This window comes from Fopius arisanus, unplaced genomic scaffold, assembly GCF_000806365.1.
Source record: "Fopius arisanus strain USDA-PBARC FA_bdor unplaced genomic scaffold, ASM80636v1 scaffold00007, whole genome shotgun sequence".
Classification (NCBI taxonomy): domain Eukaryota; kingdom Metazoa; phylum Arthropoda; class Insecta; order Hymenoptera; family Braconidae; genus Fopius; species Fopius arisanus.
The window spans coordinates 983,382-1,003,488 of NW_011887746.1; the positions used below are offsets into that span (position 1 = coordinate 983,382).

At 40.1% G+C, this 20,107-nt stretch overlaps 4 protein-coding genes across 5 annotated transcripts; 3 read left to right on the plus strand and 1 right to left on the minus strand.

Annotated features, from left to right (window-relative positions):
* Positions 1 to 25: 25 nt before the first annotated feature.
* Zdhhc8 (zinc finger DHHC-type containing 8) lies at positions 26 to 9,767 on the minus strand. 2 transcript variants are annotated; one of them, XM_011316522.1, is made up of 10 exons: positions 9,174 to 9,767; positions 8,962 to 9,079; positions 8,444 to 8,562; positions 7,766 to 7,923; positions 7,185 to 7,357; positions 6,703 to 6,897; positions 6,330 to 6,474; positions 5,325 to 5,536; positions 4,706 to 4,885; positions 26 to 3,083 (listed from the first exon to the last, which is right to left on the minus strand). In XM_011316522.1, exons 2-10 carry the CDS (start codon positions 9,051 to 9,053, stop codon positions 2,414 to 2,416), a joined length of 1,944 nt encoding a protein of 647 aa, XP_011314824.1. In that variant the 5' UTR covers positions 9,054 to 9,079; positions 9,174 to 9,767; the 3' UTR covers positions 26 to 2,413. The 2 variants fall into 2 exon arrangements, with proteins under 2 accessions (XP_011314824.1, XP_011314823.1); XM_011316521.1 differs by having other exon boundaries at positions 8,962 to 9,767.
* A 310-nt stretch (positions 9,768 to 10,077) lies between these two features.
* Positions 10,078 to 14,138, plus strand: lds (lodestar). The gene is made up of 4 exons (XM_011316524.1): positions 10,078 to 10,352; positions 10,840 to 11,003; positions 11,066 to 11,698; positions 11,893 to 14,138. Exons 1-4 carry the CDS (start codon positions 10,243 to 10,245, stop codon positions 14,064 to 14,066), a joined length of 3,081 nt encoding a protein of 1,026 aa, XP_011314826.1. The 5' UTR covers positions 10,078 to 10,242; the 3' UTR covers positions 14,067 to 14,138.
* A 793-nt stretch (positions 14,139 to 14,931) lies between these two features.
* On the plus strand, positions 14,932 to 16,458 carry spict (magnesium transporter spict). The gene is made up of 4 exons (XM_011316523.1): positions 14,932 to 15,026; positions 15,104 to 15,223; positions 15,353 to 15,495; positions 15,565 to 16,458. Exons 1-4 carry the CDS (start codon positions 14,951 to 14,953, stop codon positions 16,273 to 16,275), a joined length of 1,050 nt encoding a protein of 349 aa, XP_011314825.1. The 5' UTR covers positions 14,932 to 14,950; the 3' UTR covers positions 16,276 to 16,458.
* A 265-nt stretch (positions 16,459 to 16,723) lies between these two features.
* LOC105273849 (uncharacterized) lies at positions 16,724 to 19,734 on the plus strand. Its single transcript, XM_011316526.1, has 2 exons — positions 16,724 to 18,191; positions 18,469 to 19,734. Exons 1-2 carry the CDS (start codon positions 16,984 to 16,986, stop codon positions 19,631 to 19,633), a joined length of 2,373 nt encoding a protein of 790 aa, XP_011314828.1. The 5' UTR covers positions 16,724 to 16,983; the 3' UTR covers positions 19,634 to 19,734.
* The last annotated feature ends 373 nt before the right edge of the window (positions 19,735 to 20,107 follow it).

Below are 20,107 nucleotides of genomic sequence, written 5' to 3' on the forward strand. Positions count from 1 at the left end.
CAGATAGCTCAATGAAAGTGAAGAATATTATTTTCAAAATGGGTTTAATGGTCTTGACCTTATTGACATTATTTTTGTGATACAGAACACAAATTTGGTACAATTTTTGTGAGCTCCCTTTTTACAATGAATCCAGAGTACTCAGGGAAATAATAATTATGCATTACCCAACTCTTGACGGACATTCAGCCCAATAATTCATATATTACACAGCATCCATTGTTCTCAAGTTCTTCACGTTATTAACAAAAAATCATTCACAGGGTATAATTCACTGTATTTTGTTTCATTTTATACTTTCACATAATTGGAGAGTTCCTCTCGCATTCTTAGATTAACAGGCGCACGCACTGCACTCGTTGCACTCACCAAAAAAATTAAAAAAATAACAGATTAGTCGATTTGTCAATTAAGCTCGAAGGAATGACTTCCAAGAGATCAATCCGAAAAGACAATTTAATTCACCATTTTCACAATCGATTATGGATCGATTAATCTCGAAAACTATCGACTTCAGAGGAAAATGCCAGAGGACTTTTTTGTAGATTATGAAATTCCGGATGAAAAGGGTATTCTCGTATTTTCTCCTAAAATCAATAGTTTGCGAGATCAATCAACATTTGAAAAAACTGTTCGAGTTTTTTCACTTTCTCACTGAATTCTCTCTTTTCGGTTTTAAAATCTCTTAATTTTCAACTTAATTGTCGCCTTCGAGCCCACCAACATCTATTCACAACGCAAAATGACTGAAACAATGGAGATATTCTTGTTAATTGGACACATTCAAGAGAAATAATAAATCCATCCTTCACCTCCTCAACTTGACGTTTAAATATCGTTAAATATGTATTATAAATTTTGTTTGCTACACGTTTGACAATTATTTATACACAAAAAATTCGTTTTTCTCGTTAATCCTATCCTTGACAATGACTCGAGTCGATTAAGTAACTCTTACGCTTGCTTATGTTTTTTTTTCTTTCAAATGGACAATATCTCCCCTCACACACACTCACACAAAATTGTTTTTCATTTGCCTCCCTCTAATTTTGTTCCTCTTCTTTGATTAAATATTCATCCGCATAACTATCTTCATGTGTATTTCGAAATAGAAAAGTAATAAATAAAAAATTGCATCATTTTGGGAATATAAACAAAAATCAAAACAAAAACAAAATAGAAGGTCAGTAGCCAAACGATAAAACAGATCAGTGTTCAGTAAATATCTTGGTATTGAGGACAGATATCGAAATTTTAGTCAAAATCCTTTATATTGAGTCCATTGAGCACTACAAAAAAGGTAAGCTCAAATTTTTTGCTATCTCTCTCGGATTCGAAGATATTTCTCAATATAACGCAGGAAAATTGATATAAATTTATCGCTTCGCCACTGAATTCAACAGAATTAAATATGAAACTGGGAAATTATCCCAGTCGTTTTATCTTTCGATGAGGATTCGATGGAAAGATATCGAGAAAAATTAAGCGAGTGAGATAATTTAAGAGGGAAGAGCAAAACGTAATAGAACCTGATTTTTTTCCATCTTAATCAGCTAATTATCTGGACAATGATTGGTATTAGAGAACAATGTCAGAGGAATTTTTTCTAGACAATTTCTTTTTCTAATTAAGATCCCTCTGACTTTCTTCTGCGGGAGCACTCGTAACCGAGATAACAACGAAAATCTAAACTGGAAAGACAAGTGTCACCGTGAATTAACGTTTTACAACTTCCCAAAATAATAATTTGGCAATAAAAAAATATCTCGATGTAAGCAGCATGTCCCCTCTTTACGTGATCCTATATAAAAATCTAAACTGACCTTAACGTGTACTAAAAAACGGGTGATGCTAGATACATCCTCTCCTCACCTACGATTAAGGTATTTGGACATTTTCCATAATCGTACGACCAAACTCGGTCTAATTAATTGTTTGGCTGCCAGTAGCATGCGTTATCGATCATGATCAACTAAATTTAAAAAATATTGCTAACTACAGACATGACAATTGGTAATTGTCAATAGTCATTAACCTGGGCGATAAAAAGAGGTCCCATGTGTTATGATTTTTTCAGTTTCAACATTTAAGTTCGTAATTTCATCAAGAGGAGAATATCGACCAGAGGGATCAAAGAAATAATGATGCTCTAAATTTCAGAGATTATCTGTCTTTGATTCTAGAAAATCTATTCAACTCTAAAACTTATTTGTCAAACCTCAAAAAATTCCTCAACCAAAATTTTCTTCCCTAGAATATTCACATGAATTTTAGAACCCCTCGAAAATCTCCCTCTAGATCAAAATATCCTCGCTCCTCAGTGAAATCCTTTGCAAAAACCTGGAAGAACGAAAAAAAAAACTTGGAAAAATCTCTCTCACACAGCGACACCAGTCCTCCACCTCCTAGACCGCTATACGGATATCTCATAGTTCATATCGTAGACACTGCCCCTGTCAGGAGTGGGAGTTGTGGGTCTCTGATTGCTCCTGTCCCCAGGTACAGCGACCATCTCCATGGAGTCAGTCATCTCGAGGGCCCTGACAAATGACATGGGCCTGCGCCTGGCATCATTGGACGTTGGAGTGGTTGGTGTTGCCATTGTCTTCCTCTTGACCTGGGGTGACTGATGTGGTGGAAAAACAGGTACACCACCACGATTTGCTGGATGATATGCACCCCTCGGTGGATTGTACGGCTGCTGGGTGGGACTCGTGGGATTGGAGCAGTAATAATCGTAGGGTGGAGGTCTCTGCATGGACGTGAGAGTGGGATGGGGCATCTGGACACTTGGATAACCCGATGGTGAGTGATCCTTCCACATGTAGACACCTCTCTGTGGTGATCCAGCTAGCTCTCTTATATTATCCACTGTGTTGTTGGTGCGCGAGTAGTGGTGATCATTGCTACGAATTAATTCACTCTCTGATAGAAATCGACGCTGTGGACTGTAACCAGGTACACCTGAACCATTGGCACCCACTGGCAGATTGTTGTGATGCTGGACGTCGTAGTACGTCGGTGTCTCGGTCACACCGATGTAGTCCGGCCGACGTACCTGCGTCGGGGTCCCCGGGTTTGACCTGAAATCAGATGAAACACGTTGTCAGGGGGTGGAAATAATTACCTGGTAATTCCAGGGCGAGAGATGGGGGACTTTTTCTTATTTTTTTTACACTAGAATAATTCCCCTGTCAATATTTTCTTCATTTAATTTTCATTGTCATTATTACACGTTATGATGAAAATTAGATGTTAATTTATTTAATTGGCTCGTGATAATTTATGGGGCCCAATGATTATTTCCCTGCAAAAATTTTAATTGATTTAAATTAATTCGTTTGCGGTAAACATTATGTATTGAGTCATTTGATTATCTCGTGATAAGTTAATAAATTCATTGCCGCAAAATTTTTTTTACTTCCCCATAAAATTAATTAAATAAATATCGGCCATCACAAATAATGCAAAAAATCCCCCCCACTCGAAGGTAAAAAAAATAAACCGAACAGATTGAAAACTTCCAGACGAAAAGCACTTATTGCACCTAATTAACAGTAACAATGTAAATAATTCTACTAATAAATTGACCTACTAAACACCAACGAAAAAAAAAACTGTAAAATTAAACAAATAAATTGCGATAAAATTGAGCATTTCAAAAATTCATAGCCATACACTGTCCATAATACGGCTAAAAAATATTGGCATCAACATATACAGGATAGCCAGCGCGCTTTCACTGAATAAATATTAATAAATATTCATTCCTATAAAAAACACTTTGATCGAACAGCATTAGCCATCTAATTATCGAAGAAACTTAACGAAAAAATAAAGTAAAAGTAAATCAGCAGAACCTAGAATAAAATTTCAGTAACAATATTTTTTTTTTCTCTTCCATTTCAATGAATTTCTGTTTATGCAACAAAGCAGAATTTTTTTTAAAAAACACTACGGTACGGTCCTTCGTAGGATGAAGTTCGTGTTTACCTGCAGTTGGTTGCAACATGTTGGCAGAGAGCAGCTCCTTGTCAGTTACCACCCCCTGCAGTGGGACACAAACTTATCGATATACCACTGTTTTTCATTTATTTATATTCTTTTTTTTTTCATGGTAAAAACAATTTATCTTTACGTGCAGACTAGTGACGTCACTATGAACTCTTCACACTCTCTGCTTGTCTATTTTTAGGTGAATAATGATGATGGTAATTATGGATTTAGCCCTTGGACGTGTGAGAAAATTAAAAATGAGATTTTTTATAATGCTCGATGGAATTTCCCCCCCGTTTTTATTTATCTCAAGATTTTTATACTTAATGCCACGACATTTAGAAGGTTTCAATAATTACAAGATGCTCAATTAATTTTAGCGGCGGAAAAGTGAATTTATATCAACAATACGTTGTTTTACGGAGTAATCTGATAAGAAAATATTTGTAGGCGACGACTTTTCCTACAAGAGTCACTAGTGGATGTTTCGGATTGTCTCTCGGGTTTTTGAGAAAATTCCATTGAACCAGGAGAAATGATAAAAATAATTCCAGGTGTATTAGCAATCATGCCACCGATAATGAACAAAAGAATATGTATCTCTAAAAAGAATGATGTGCATATCGATAATTGCTCCTCGACCCTCCTCTCAACGACGCTGAAACCCAGTGACATGGTAATATTGAATCACAAGATTATAATGATTTACCTGCGAATATTACTGGAAATGGCAAGAGGTGTTGGCACACCGATAGCTTTTATCCGTTGCTGCATCGTTGGACTAGCACCACCTCCAACCTGTCCCTGACCTCTCTGAAGACCGCACGATCCTCCTGCACCCTCCGGTGACAGAACATCAGGGGTATGACTCCGAGAGCCGTTCATCCCCCTGAGAAAACCAAAAAATCGTCAATACCTCCAACCAGGGAAACTTGTGAATATCTCAAAAACCACAGATTTTATTGAAAAATGTTGAATGACTTTTTTGTAGCTCCGAAAATTCTCCACAAAATTGATATTATGACTTTCTCCCCGATCCCCCTCGCCACCGAGTTATTCGCGAAAGAACGTAAGGTAAATTCAAAACTGCTCCGTAACTCCCAGCTTAAAAATTGTCGAGCCACCCGAGACATATCTTGAAAACTACAGGTTCTATGGAAAAAAGTTGAGAAACTTTTTCGTAGCGCATAAAATTCCCCACAAAATTGATCTTAACACTTTTTTCTTTGTCATTCGCACTTCCCGAGTTATTCGCGAAAGACCGCTGGAAGAATTTATCGTCAATGAAAATTTTGACAAATTTTGCAAAAATAGAAAAAATAAAATACCTTGGCCTGGGATGAGGACTTCCCCTGGGGTAATGAATGGGATGATGATTCTGTGGTAATGGGTGTCTCGGTGAGTCAGTGGTCTCAACCGGTGGCAGGAAAAAATTACTCTTTGATCCGTGTCTCTGTAATGGTGGAGTTGGCTCGCAATCAGCTGACTGTGAGGCTGTTGGCTCCATGTCAGTGTCCGAGCCGTCCCTTCTGGGTGATAACTGTCAAAATAATCACAGTTAATCACTCCCCAATCTCTCAACACTGTCGCAAATGCTCAAAGAGAAAATAATATATGAAATAATTTTTTTTTTACTTTTGCTCAATCAGTGATAATGGGGTCTATTCATTTAATTTGCTAATGGGATCGATTCATGTCAACTCAGGGAGGTACTATCGTCACTTGATGTCGTGGTGAACTGCATACAAAGCCAAAATAAATAGATACAAAATTTATTCGTGAAAATTGCAGGAAATATGAATGAAAATTCATCGAAACAAGAAGATTAGTCATTAACAATTTCCGCCTAAAACCGTTCTTTCTAATTTTCCGAATGAGAAAAACAATTTATTTACAAGGAATTCAATAATTTTCTCTCAATTTTTGTGATGTCATCTTCTTATTCCAATTTTCTTTATGAAACAATGAATAAAAATGAGAAGATAATTATCATAAAGTGTCGCTTGAGCTAAATAATCTCATTATTTATCTCAGTAAATTGCATTTAATCAATGTAAGAAATGAAGACAGATCATCTTCTCATTCATTAAGCGATGATAAACGAACGATAATAAACTACTTGTTCAACATCATCAGCCACTGGAGCACACAAAGCAGCCTATTCTAATATAATTGCCTGTGCAATTCTTCTGGAATGTTTATTAACACGTTGTATCGTTGACGTCCAGTTTCGTAAATCGTTAGTGATAAAATTTTCTCACAAAAAAAAAGGAAAAATAAAGGGACAGAAAAAGAAGTTAAGTATTTTGCTGTGAGTTTCGCTAGCGTCTTACCTTATTATAAGCATTTGAACTGGCATTTCTAACACCATTGCTGCTATCCATGTAGGTTTTTACCTGGTTCTCGCTGTCTGTCGGGGATATCTCGGATGCACAGGCTCCACGACGCTTCCCCAAGTATTTTTCAGGCTTCATTAAACTGAAACAAACAATATGATAAAAACAAAGCTCATATTGAGCGCCTATTGAAGCCAGAAAAGAAAATTTCATTGGTATATTCTTAAGAAATTATTATTATTGATTATCCAGAAAAAATTGGCTTTCAGGGCTAATCTTCTCTTAGATGCTTTAAAAATGTGCCAAGATACTTTGTACATTTGGGAAATCTCAGAGAAGGAGTGACAAAATGATTGAACCTGATCATTACCTAGGGTATCGTGGTCCAAAGTGTGTGTAACAGCAATTACGAACGCACCCACGTGAGAATGGATTGTATCCACCATTGAATTTACCCGTGACCTGTTCATTTGTAGTTCTACCTCTAAATATAAGCACCACATGAAAACCTGTTAATCCACAAATGGGAAAGAACAGCAGTGTAACCACTCCCATCAGCACCATCCTGTCATTTAAATCTCAATTAAGGAATAACAAATACCACAAAAACAGGCTAAACTCCTCTCTCTATTTTTGCGTGTATCTCGAGAACAAGAAGTCACGCGAAAAAATGCTAGAGAACCTTTTCGAAGCCAACAAAATTCTCGACAAAAAATGTTCTATTACATTTCTTCTCAAGTCCGCTCGTTACCGAGATAATTAGACAATTGCAAAAATAAAAAGAATCAACCTCGATTTTAAGTTTTTTACTGTTGATGAATTAATTATTCTGATTATTATTAGAAAGGATACGCCACAGTTGTATCGACCTCCCCTAGCTTCTGCTTGTGCTGTAGCACGAAGTACAGACACAGTCCAAAAATACTGAGCATATGGCAGCTCAAAGATAATAGGAAATAGAAGAAGTATCTGTAATTCCTCCTGCCCACGCAGTTGTTGACCCACGGGCAATGATGATCGAATGTCTGTGGAAAAAAAATTGCCACACTGAGAAAAAAATTATTTTTCTTTCCATCCATCCACTCACTCAAGAGAAGCATTTCGATCAATTCTTAAACACCAATAATCATTTAATTATGTTAATAATAACATACTCCACTGAAGGCCACCGCAAACAATTACCTCTTAGAGCAGTAAATTGTCATTATTGAAACTGAATGGGAATTCTTCGGAGATGATTCAAGTGGAGTTCAAAGAATAGATACTTTTTATTAAAAGACTGAATACTTCTTTCAAGTGACTAGCTACTTTCCTGAAATAACTTTCTTCATTGGTGGAGCGATAATCTCATGAATGTATAACAAAGTGTTAAGGAAAATGAAGTCATCTAGTGAATGACGAATGAAATTTTTTTTTTAAAGATTTTTTATTACCTCGATGCAATGGTCACAAGCACTGCAGTGTGAACATCTCGGTGGTCTGTAGAATTTACACGTGACACACCACTTCATGCGAACAGTAATCCCATTGATCTCGACGTTCTTGAAGAGAGGAGCACGAAATTCGTCCTCTCTGTCTTCATCTGGAGGTGCTGATAATTCAAGAGAAAAATAAAACATGAAAAAACCGATTGCATTATTTCCATCCACAGCTCTTAGTGCAATATCTCGATATCCATGAGAGCTAGCGAAACATTTGTAGGGACTTTTTTGTACATCTCATTTTGCTCTACAAAAAAGTTTGTTACGAAGATTCTCTATCTTCAGCGGATTCCGAGATATCACGCAAAATTCAGTTTAACAGAGATCTATCGTAATATTTTGAGCTCTACCTCAGAAAGTGCTCTTGATAGAGCAGTTTATGATGGCTCATTAGCAAGCTCAGGAAATTTCCCCCGAAAGAAAGTACTTTCAAACCCTTTCCCTCCAACAATTCCTTGGAAAATCAATATATCGAGTGTTGCGTGCAAAATGTGATTTTCGCAGGTTTTAGGGGCATTGAGGGAGTAATTTTTGGCTGTCGTGCGGACTTTTCAGCCGGAAATTTTCCTGGCAACTCGCTGGAACGAGTGTCACCCCACTACGATGATTATTTCCAAAAATACCTCGTACCTTTTGGTATGACACCAGGATCCATAAACGTGGCGAGCCCAAAATTGGTGAGTACGAGGAAGGTAATGACTCCCTGGAGTGCTGGAACCCATGGATACTGGAATATGTAGTATTGGCACCTGGAGAAATCCCGAGTGCATTAGTGATTCCCAGAAGACAATGAGTAACTTATCATTTCACCTCGATTCCACTTGATTCTTAATAGCATTCTAACGAGTGTTTCCAACTTCAAATCCATTCCAATTTCCCCAATAATGTTTCGTAAATTTCCCCTTTCCCCCCAAAAATATTTTCATTGACTATTGATTCATCATTCATGTATTGGATATCAAGCAATAGAGACAATATAAAGGAATAATTTGATAACAAATCAAATATAATAATTAAAATTTATATCCAAAATGAATTCAAGCCCAAAGGTTCTCACAAAAAATCTAAAGACATGAAACAAAATGTCAAAAACACCTGTCCACACGTGATCCCAAAAAAATCGTCAGAAAGACCTCTAAAAAACTCACGGATAATAGAAATAAAGTGTCGTAGTGATGAGTAGAAGGCTCCAGGCAAATGTGGCTGGCAGACATTTCGTCTTCACGTTGCATACCGGCATTATGCTGTTTACCCCCTCTCACAGCCCTGGTACACGATAAAAAAAAAGAACCCCCGTGAAAATGCACTTCTGGTTGCTCTCACCAAAGTAAAAAAAAAACGTTAAAAAATAACAACAAACACTTATGACAAAAATTTCTGCTCCCAGATAACATGGCGTTGTCGATGGTGTGTCTCAGCTCGTCATCACTCTCATCCTCATATTTTTTTTCCCGAGCTCCTGTCAAAGGAATAACTATTCACAATCAAGTCCACGAGGTGAATCCTTCAATGGGGCATCAGCTCACACCTCTCGTTCCTAGGTGATTCTATTTTTATCATCACAACCACTTGGTGGACCAACGTGCACCAGTCGTCATAACGATGAGCCACGAGACAAGACGTCAGGACAATTAAAAATCCAACAACTACGCCCCTTCAAGCACTCCAATCACTCCTAATTGTTTCTCTCACTTTGCTCCTCGGGGTTGGGATTGCACTGGGCTTTGTCGGAGTGTTCACGCGCGATGGAGGATCTCAGGACTTTCAGACATATCCGTCCACTTACACGGTGAACATCAATTTTTTAAAGCTGGGGACACACCTGGGGACAAGAGCTGGGGCTCGAGCACTCGATTTATTTTCGTTTTCCTATCGTTTTTCCTGATTATGAGGAACTGATTCTCTCATCTGCTTTCGCGTTTTGGAGGTTTTGGGAGAACTGTCGGGTCAAAGATGGCCGCCGAAACAACAGCTGCGCGACATCTGATGGACACTGCGTCGCGCCACAAATTTAAAATGCATCATCACCACTTATTCAATTCAACATTTACTGGTAATTATTGCATGATTTTTTTATTTAAAAAAAACAGAAAACCGATAAAAACCTTTTCTATCTTCAAAGTCACTTCAAGGTCACAATTGGTTGAAGATTTCGCGGGTTTTTTTGGAAAAGGCGGGTACCAATCAGACATCGCTCCTCTGAACCTCTGGCGCTGCCATCGGAACCGTTTGAATTTCCTTTGTCGAGGGCTGCAGTAGTTTAACAGTCGTGGATCGGTGCTGCAAGTTTCCACAAGAACCTGTCGGAAGATTTGGTGGAAAATAGCCAGAGTCTCGCAGATCTACTACAGAGGAGGAATTCAATCATTGGCGAGGTGCACAGGCTTCAACAGTCTGCAGGTGTAATTTTTTTTCTAAATATTAAAAAAATGGCAGATGATTCGTTCATTGTCTTCGACTCTGACGAGGACGCACTCTCCCCGGATAACTCCATTGAAAATCGAGAAAATGTTATCATCCCGGACTCCGACGCGGAATTGTAAGTTTTTAAAATTTTTTCCTGATTTTTTTATGTGTCCATGTTTTATGATGGCTTCACGGAAATTCGAAAAGTCCAAGGTCCAAGAATAAATTCGGAGGCAAACGGATAAAACGACGTTCTGTCGATTTCGATGATTTTGAAGATATCTCCTAAACTGAAGGGAATAAAAATCAAAATAAATACACCTCAGGGTATTTCTAAGATTCCTCGTCCTTGAAATTTCTCCCCTTCTGCTAGCCCTCTTCGCATAACAAGTAACTGAAATTGTAAATTAGATAAATTGAGGTACTCAGAATAAATGTGATGTGTTTACTTAAATTAATCCATCTTTTTGACTCTAATTGTACGAGTTGTCTTAGTAACCGATAACCCAAGGTTTTGGCTTTAATGATAAATAAGAACGTGGAATCAGGAAGAAAGTTAAATTTGATTTATTTACTTTAATATTTTACCACTGACTTTTATTTTTCTTATTTGTACCCAGCGATGAGAACGAGGAGGACGTGCCCGAGGGCCGGTTGACTCCTTCTATCAGGAAAGCCATTCGACGCAGTATCTTCAATATGAGCCACGTCGCTGATTCTGATGAGGAAGATGAGGATGACGACGAAATGAGTGAGGATGAAGTTCAGAAGTCACTCGAGAAATGTAAGTCATTTTTATGTAACTAAAGTAGCGAAAAACTATTCATCTAAATTAACGCATTTCAGCTCGACGACTCTACCTATCAGATTCAGAATCAGAAGAAGAGAGTAGCTTCATCCAGGAGCGGAAAAAAAGACAGAACCGTATCGTAGACTCCAGTGACGAAGAGACGGAAGCCCGGAGGTCTCTACCCTCGAGGTTCGAGGGTCTTTTGGACACATCAAATGAGCAGGAATCGACGAGCGTCGTCACCTCGCCGACAGCAATTACCTCAAAGCACCGGGACACCAGTAGTAGGTCCATCTCCACTCTGGACTCCTCAAAGATCTCCAGGAGCCCGACAAGATCCCCCCATCGTCCTCAAACTTCGAGTGATTCCCTCGTTATTGAGAGCTCCAGCAATGACGAAACAAGTCCTGGCTCAGTGAGAAAATCCATATCGAAATCCAAACAATCCAAAGAAGTCATCTCCATCGACTCGGATAGCCCTACAGAGAACTCACAGCTTCAGGACAGGTCTGCTGGGGAAGTTACAGCGTTAACTATTGCACAGGAGGAACTTGGACTAAACAACATCGACCCTCTCATGGCACAACGTCGAGCACTGCTGGTCATCGAGCTTCAGAAAAAGGAGTCAGAGCTCGCAAAGATGGATTTGTTCATTCAGTCTGGAAAACATCAGCTTCTTCCAGATGGCGGTAATTAGTACCAATTGTTTTTTCATTGGCAAGGATTAATTACAATTGAAAATTAGAATTTCAATATAATTATATTTTCAGTTATAGTTTCGATTTCTTCTAATATCCAAAACTCAAGAATAACATTTTATAAAAAATGGTGGAATTCTAATTTCCTTTTTTCCCATTTTCCCATCGTGAATTTTCTTCTCCAGGTAAAAAATTGCTGGATACAGCAGCAGAGACATCATCGGAGATTCTGAGAATACGTAAGGAGATTTCAGAGTGTCGCCTGGTGGAGCGAGACCCCCCGAGTCCTAGATCCACATCACTGTCGCCAGAGGTGATCCCGAGAGGCGTCTCAGTAAATCCAGTAGCCCAGAGGTTCCCCCCGGCGCCTTCTCGCCGCTCCAGTGACCCTGTGTTCATTCCCTCTGATTCTGACTCCGAGAACCCGACCCCTCCGGAGAATCCCCGGCTTTTGAACCGTCCGACGACAGCTCCAATAGGAGAACTCGGGAAAAAAGCCTTGGAGACCTTCGAGCGCGAGCAGGCACTGACAATTGAGACCCTGGAGACCTTCCACGGCTCTCTGATCTCTCGTCCAGGGGAGGACGAGCTGGCAGACGATCCGAGAGGCCTTAAAGTTCCCCTGATGAATCATCAGAAGCACGCTCTAGCCTGGCTGATGTGGAGGGAGCACCAGAACCCCCCTGGGGGTGTTCTAGCCGACGACATGGGCCTGGGGAAGACCCTCACGATGATTTCTCTCGTTCTGAAGACAATGCAGTGCGAGTACACCGATGGAGACTCCGATGAGGGTTCCTCCTCGAATCTAAGATCATTGAAACCCCTGGGGGGAACTCTTGTCGTCTGTCCGGCATCCCTTATCGGTCAATGGGACGGTGAGGTCAACAGAAGGTGCAAAAAAGGTCTACTCAACGTGGAGCTCTACCACGGAACTAAAAGGGAAAAGGCTCCCAGGAGACTTGCCAGAAATGACATGGTAATAACCACATACAACCTTCTCAGCAGAGAGCACAAGGCCGATGGTGTCCTCTTCAGGATTGACTGGAAGAGGGTAATTCTGGACGAGGGACACGTCATCAGGAACCACAAGAGTCAGGTGTGCGAGGCTGTCTGTGATCTCACCTCGAGGCGACGTTGGGTTCTGTCAGGTACTCCAATCCATAATAAAGAGATGGACCTATTCTCTGTTCTCAAGTTTCTCAAGTGCTCACCATTCAATGACATTAGAGTGTGGAAACGATGGGTCGACAATAAAAATCAAGCTGGACACGATCGTCTTGCCACCGTTATGAAGACCCTCATGCTGAGGAGAACGAAACAGGAGCTCATGAACTCTGGAGCTGTTGAGAATCTCCCTGAGAAGTCCACCGAGATCATCTGGGTGAAGCTAGATCCCGAGGAGAAAATTGTTTACGAGAAAGTAATGCTGTATTCCAAAACAATTTTTGCGCAGTTTCTGCATCAACGTGCTGAGAAAGAGCACATGTTCAAGATGGGTGCGGGATTATATGATAGACCTCGAGCTGTTAATAAGAATCCTTTTAATAAAGCGCAGCAGAAGCTCCTGGCACAGCACGCGGATGTGAAGTCTCATCAAATTTTGACGCTTTTTTTGAGACTGCGACAGATCTGCTGCCATCCGTCGTTGATCGATGCTATGTTAGATCAGGAGGACATCGAGCAAACAGGATTCGATGAAGGGGAGGGCCTAGCCCAGAGGATGGCTAGTATAAGGCTTGACGTAGACGAGGAAGCACCTGACGGGCCCTCTGAGGTCGATGACAGGGTATCAGGCAATCTCCTCACATCGGATAATCCTGTTTTTGAGAGAAGCAGGCAGAGTTCGAAGATGAGAGCTGTGTTGGAGCTCCTCCAGTCGATACTAGAGAAAGAGGAGAAAGTCATTATCGTCTCCCAGTGGACCAGTGTTCTGGATATTATTGCTGAGAATCTCCAAAAGATTAGGGTCCCCTACAATTCTCTCACTGGGGCTGTGATGGTGAAGGACAGGGGAGCCATCGTCGACAGCTTCAATCATGATAAAGAACCCAAGGTGTTGTTGCTGTCACTCACTGCTGGGGGTGTAGGGCTTAACCTCGTTGGGGCCAATCATCTGATGCTCGTGGACATCCACTGGAATCCACAGCTTGAGAGCCAGGCACAGGACAGAATCTACAGATTCGGGCAGAAGAGGAATGTTTTCATCTATAAATTCCTGTGTTCTGATACCATCGAGGAGAAGATAAAAAATATGCAGGAGGATAAGCTGGAGTTGGCGAAGACTCTTCTCAGTGGTGGAGGAAGGGCTAAGGCTGCCAAACTCACGATGGACGACCTCAAGACCATCTTCGGACTCTAACCTAATATTTGATACGATCTTTAGTGGGGAAAGGAGTAATAGTATTATCTTCAAAAACCTCATACCTTATTTGTGGCAATTATGATGTCTACGGCAAGGAGTTTGTTGAATAATTCTGTAATTTCTATTGAACTTATTTATAATTTAATGTCATCGGTCCCCAGAATCACGCGATTCTAACCTCAGTTTGATCGTTAGAATCGCGGGTTCTGGGCCCAATGACATACAAACTATCCGCATATTTTGACTACTGGGATTGCAAAACGCGCCTTCGGCTCCACCAGCCAACGAACCCATACCACACTTGTTACTTAATATACCAATTTTTTCTTTAGTCATAAAAAATGAATTTATCAAATTTATTAAATAAAATTATTTATCAAATTATTTATGATATATAATTGCATTTCTTGAAGAAGTGGAAAATGAAGAGGTGGAAAATTAATCCACCTCGGCAGCGAAGAGGCAGTAGATGACAATTCGATTTACTTTCTTGAAGAAAAAAATAAATATTTCTGAAATCGAGAGATCGATAATTTACTATTAAATATTACTATTTAGCATTCGGCGACTGTAATGCAATATATAATCGTGAAACATTCTTTGTATGTAATTATGCTGTCGTATGTAATTACATTTTAATGATCTCGTTTTTCACTTTATTTCTTTGAAATTAATTAGTTATCTATCAGAGTTTTCAGCATAATTGACAATGAAGACACCTGGAAATTTCCTTGGAAAAATGCGGAAATTTTAGGTCTCATAGAAGTGGAGTTTGTTTACCTCGGAGAGAGAGTCGTCGAGTGTTATTTGAACAATAATGCTGTCATGTTCGAGGGATTGTTGAAGTGAATTCCATTGGAGGACAGATAAAGTATTCCACAATGGAGAAAGATAATTCAAACAGTTGGGAGTTCTACGTGGGACTCGTCCTCGCTGTCAGCTCCAATGTATTCATAGGTTAGAGGTCATAATTTTTAGGTGTTAGCACTATTTTTTCAGACATGAGATTTTTTAATCATAAATTTGTTTTTCAGGTATCAGTTTTATAATAAAAAAAAGTGCTCTCGTGAATCTCCAGAGGTACGGACTGAGAGCTGGAGCTGGAGGGCATGGATACCTCCGGGAGTGGATGTGGTGGGCTGGATTATTATCAAGTACGTTTTAGTGAGAGTCATTTGAAAAATCCCAACCAATTAACAAGGTCCTAGGTTCTGCCACTGCATATCTGAGAATACTCTTCAAAAAGAATGCCAAACTTAACTTCAATTGTTTGATTTTCTCAGTGGGAATTGGAGAAGCTGCAAATTTCGTTGCTTATGCTTTTGCTCCAGCCTCAATTGTGACCCCTCTGGGAGTGCTCAGCATCGTCATTGCAGCCATACTCTCTCCCAGGTACCTCCACGAAAAGTTGAACTTGTTAGGAAAGGTGAGTAAATGAAGACAGTTATAAAGGGATGAATTCAATATTTTCCTTTCATCAAATTTTCTTTCCTAGTTGGGCTGCTTTCTGTCCATCGTAGGATCCACAATTATCGTCCTCCACGCCCCAAAAACCGAAGAGATAAATACAGTCGAGGATTTGGTCTACAGGCTCCAGCACTCGGGCTTCACTCTCTACATAATTTTTGTGATTCTCACGACTCTTCTTCTGATATTCCACGTGGGGCCCAGACACGGAAAGGAAAATGTGACGATCTACGTATTCCTCTGCTCAATAGTCGGCTCCCTCACAGTAATGAGCTGTAAAATTCTCGGGCTCTCCATCAAGGAGACGATCTACACTGAAAATAACAGGATGGAGGATTGGCTGACGTGGGTCTCCCTGTTCTCCATAATCCTCTGCATCATGGTGCAGATGAACTACCTTAACAAAGCCCTAGACCTCTTCAACACTGCAATCGTCACTCCAGTGTACTACATATTTTTTACGACATTCGTGATAATTGCATCAGCCATATTATTCGAAGAGTGGCAAATCATGACGTACCAGAATATCCTGGGATCCATCTGTGGTTTTTTCGTTGTTATCACAGCTATTTTTTTAATGAACGCTTTCAAGGATCTGAATTTCACCTACTTCGACCTGAAGACACTCTCTCTATCCAGGACTGGGAGAAGGAGTGTCCAGAGGTACTCGTATGACGAGGAAATGCCACAACCAGTGAACAGAGACGTTGTGGACAGGAACAATTATTTGGACACCTGACGAAAGAAAAAAGCCAAACGAAAAATCACTTCGTTGGTTTGATTTTATTCTTTGAGAATCTTTCAATGTTATTCATATCTCTATACTTCAACAGCAAATCGGTTAAGAGAGAGAGATCAATTGTCCAAAAACCATCCATTTTAGTAGATAATAACAAACGACACTTATTTATGGTAAATATAATTAAACATAGCAAATCAACATTCAAGAAAATTTTTTTACTCGACATATCTCATTTTACTGTTTTGCTGCTGAAATTGTTATTGACTAATTAATTATGATGGCTGTGATTTTAATTTTTCTTCACGTAATAATATACATTTTTTTTAGAAATAAAAGTTTCTCCGATTTGGTAATTTTCTTTTCAAATTTCCCTCACTGCTGTAATAGAAATGCAGCTTGAGGACAAGTTCGAGCTTGTTCGACACCTTCGGCATTCAAAAAGACCGTGAATGCCGTAAACAATCGTTTCAGTCTGAATCGTCTAATTGGAGTACTGATAATTGACAACTATCAATACTAAGAGCTTGCTGCTCTTTTTTTTAATTAACAATGTGAAATTACGCCAATGATTCGATCAAGTGACTGAGTTTCTATGGGATGAAGATGATAAAAGGCTGTGGCCCAGGAAGACGGTTATGAAAGGATTATTTTTGTGTGGACAAGTGACACACTGACTGGTATAATCGCATAATTTATTGATAAAAGATGTATTCTAAAAACCGACGACGAGATTACACGAATGCAAGGAGGAGCTCTCTGCAAGTGAACCTGAGTTTCGTCTCAAATTCATCAGACACCAGTGACACAGAGGTTAAGAACATAAATGATAAACAGGAGATCCTTGACGACAACATGAGAAAATTGAGGGAAGCAATTCTTCATAAAACTCGAGAGTTATTCGATAATCAAAATGTCTTGTGCAAGAAGACAGCGACGGTTCTAGGGGGTTTAGAGGATGATCAGAATGATCAGAATGACCAGAATGACCAGAATCAGTCAAATAGTCAAGAGAAAAATGAAAGAGTTTCCCTGGTTCTCGGTGAGAATGACTCGAATGATTGCCTCCCAAAATCATCGATCATCAGTGAAAAAGGACCCAGTGGGAGTCCTGTCGTGAGCAGCAGCAATAAAAAATTCACTTCAGTTATCTTCTCCCCCCGGAAAACCAGATCATCTCATTTGGCAAATAAAGACGGAATAATCATGGAAAAACCGATAAAATCCTCGACTTTCATAACTGATAACTCCACTGCGATCAGTTGTCCAGAGATTGGAACTAGTAATTTAGAATGTATCACTCCAAAATCATCAAAACCAGTGATAAGGGACGTGACAACGTGTCATGTATCTCTTGATAAGATTGATGGGTACGAGAGAATAAATCGCACTAGAAATCTGAAGGAGATTCCCATGGAGTTGACTCCAACAGTGGGAAACCCCATGCCGGTAACTAAAATTAGTGCGGAGGCCATGAATCCCCTGGAAAAGCTTTTGCAGAGGAATAATGAAAGTCTTCGGAGTATTAGGGCATCTCTGGAGGTGAGAACTTCGGTGGATCCACTTGTCAATGACTCGGCGATGAGTCAGTCCAGGCCTCGTCAGTTAGTATTCAAGGAGAGGAACAGTATTTCGAAGAGAAAGAGCCTCTCCTTGAGTAAATCGGATAGTTCTGTTAAAATAATTCACCCAGCGTTGAGTGAATCGAGCACGAGTGGACGTGATCGTTTGTCAATGGACGTTAATACTTCCCTGGGGTCTAGGCGGTCAATCAATGTGAGTGTCGTCGAGAGTACGCCTTATCCCGTCACTCGTTCGATGATGATGAAGACTCACTCCAGGCTTATAACTCTCTCGGAGAAAAAATCAACTGACTCTCCTGAAACACTCAAGAATTCTATCACATCGAAATCCTTGTAAGTATTTCAATAATTACAACTTCACAATTTCACAGTAAGAATTTACCTTAGAAACTATCCATTAAAAGCGGAAGCATTAGAGGACCTTTTTTATAGCTGATTAAATTTCCCACAAATAAAGTTTTTTCATGCCTCTTTCTGAAATTAATAGGCAATTAATAGGAAAAAATTAATAGGAAATTAATTAAGTTTTTATTTACATCAGTGAATACTTAATTACTGGTTCTTAATGAATTTGGTGCCCTAACACTCAGAATTGGAATTAAATTTCCAGAAATCCAGAACCAGTGCCATCACCATTGTCCCCCCGATTAGAAGATACGATTGTCCTCGCTACCCCGCATCCCCTCAAAGGGCCAATAATAAAGGACTCAGACGAGAGTGAGGTTGAATCGGATAATCCCAGACAGCGAGAAAGTCCCCTGGAAGACTCCTCAGACGACGAGCGAAGCGAGAAAGAGGACAATGTCTCACCTAGAAAAAAACAATGCAAAAGGAGAAAGTTATTTACCCAACTAAATAACTCTGGGTTGGTATCATTGAGTCCAATGGAGAGAGCAGAGCCTTCGCCGAAGCCGAAAACTCCAGTGATAGAAGGAAAGAGGAGAAGAAAGATCCCGAAAATACTGATCCACAAAAATACTCAGAAGGAAGGAACAGATACTGAGAAAACCGAGGTGATTAAACACCGCGTAACACTTCCAAAGCCCGAGAAGAAGACGAAGAAGAGAAAAATAACGAGCAAGAAGATAGTAATAAAGAAGAAATTGAATCCAGATGTAGTGCGTCTGTTGAAGGAGGTTGAAGGTGAAGCCCTCGATAATTCAGAGCACAGCAGAGACTCGTTGAACGACTTCACAGACAGTAAACGAGTAGCCACAAAGGGCAGACACCACACCAAGCGCATCTACATAGTTACAACAGGCTTGTGCAATGGTGACAAGGATCTGGTGAAGGCTGCTGTGAAGAAAATAGGAGGTGCCAGGATAGAGACGTCAGTCACTCGTCAAACAACACACATAATCACAACTGGAGTGCGTACGATAAATCTCTTGAGGGGTATCATCAGGGGCTGCTGGCTCGTCAGTATCCTGTGGCTCAAGAAATCTATCGAGGCGAGGAACTGGCAGAGCCCTGAGCGCTACGAGATCGATCACTTCTCTAAGGCTGTACAGGAGAACAGAAGGGACAGGGAGATATTCGGTAGGTCGTATGTACCAGAGTTATTTGCAACCTGTGGATTGATTTACATCGACAGTTCCACGACACCACCCCCAGAGATACTGAAAGAGTTGATAAAAACAGCAGGGGGGACGGTCATCGAGAGCCCCCGCAAGGCCAAAATCATTGTTGGATCGAAGGGACTCCGAGAGATCTGGATTTTGGATTCAATAACCACCGGTGAACTACAGCCACTTGACGATTATCGTCGTCATTAATTGGACATATAAAAAAATATTTATTTTATTTTTTCCTAGTAATTGAAGTTGGCTTTACAGATGAATTGTGTGAATACAGATCATTGGATATATTTAGATAAATATAGATGAAGATATAATATATATAAATATATGATTTGGAATCAGAGTTGTTGGTCCAGCAAGGGGGAAATTGAAAGGATAATAACTGTGGGGTTTGTGATGCTGTGTAAATTACTGTGGGTTTAAGGACATTAGAATATTCATGGGTAAGGTGGCCTCGGCCTGTACACCCGTGAAAGGGATGATGAAGACAGGGTTGGAAGCGGCAACATTGCCCTCCTCCTCACCCTGCCATCGTCTCGGTAGGCACTCGAGTCGTCAAGCACAGTCGCTACTCAGGGTTTGGCCGCTCTATCCCAAAAGTGCACCTAACGCTGGGGTTGGCTTGGGCTTGTTGAGAAGGCTGCCGCAGGGGCTCTCTTGCTTTCACTC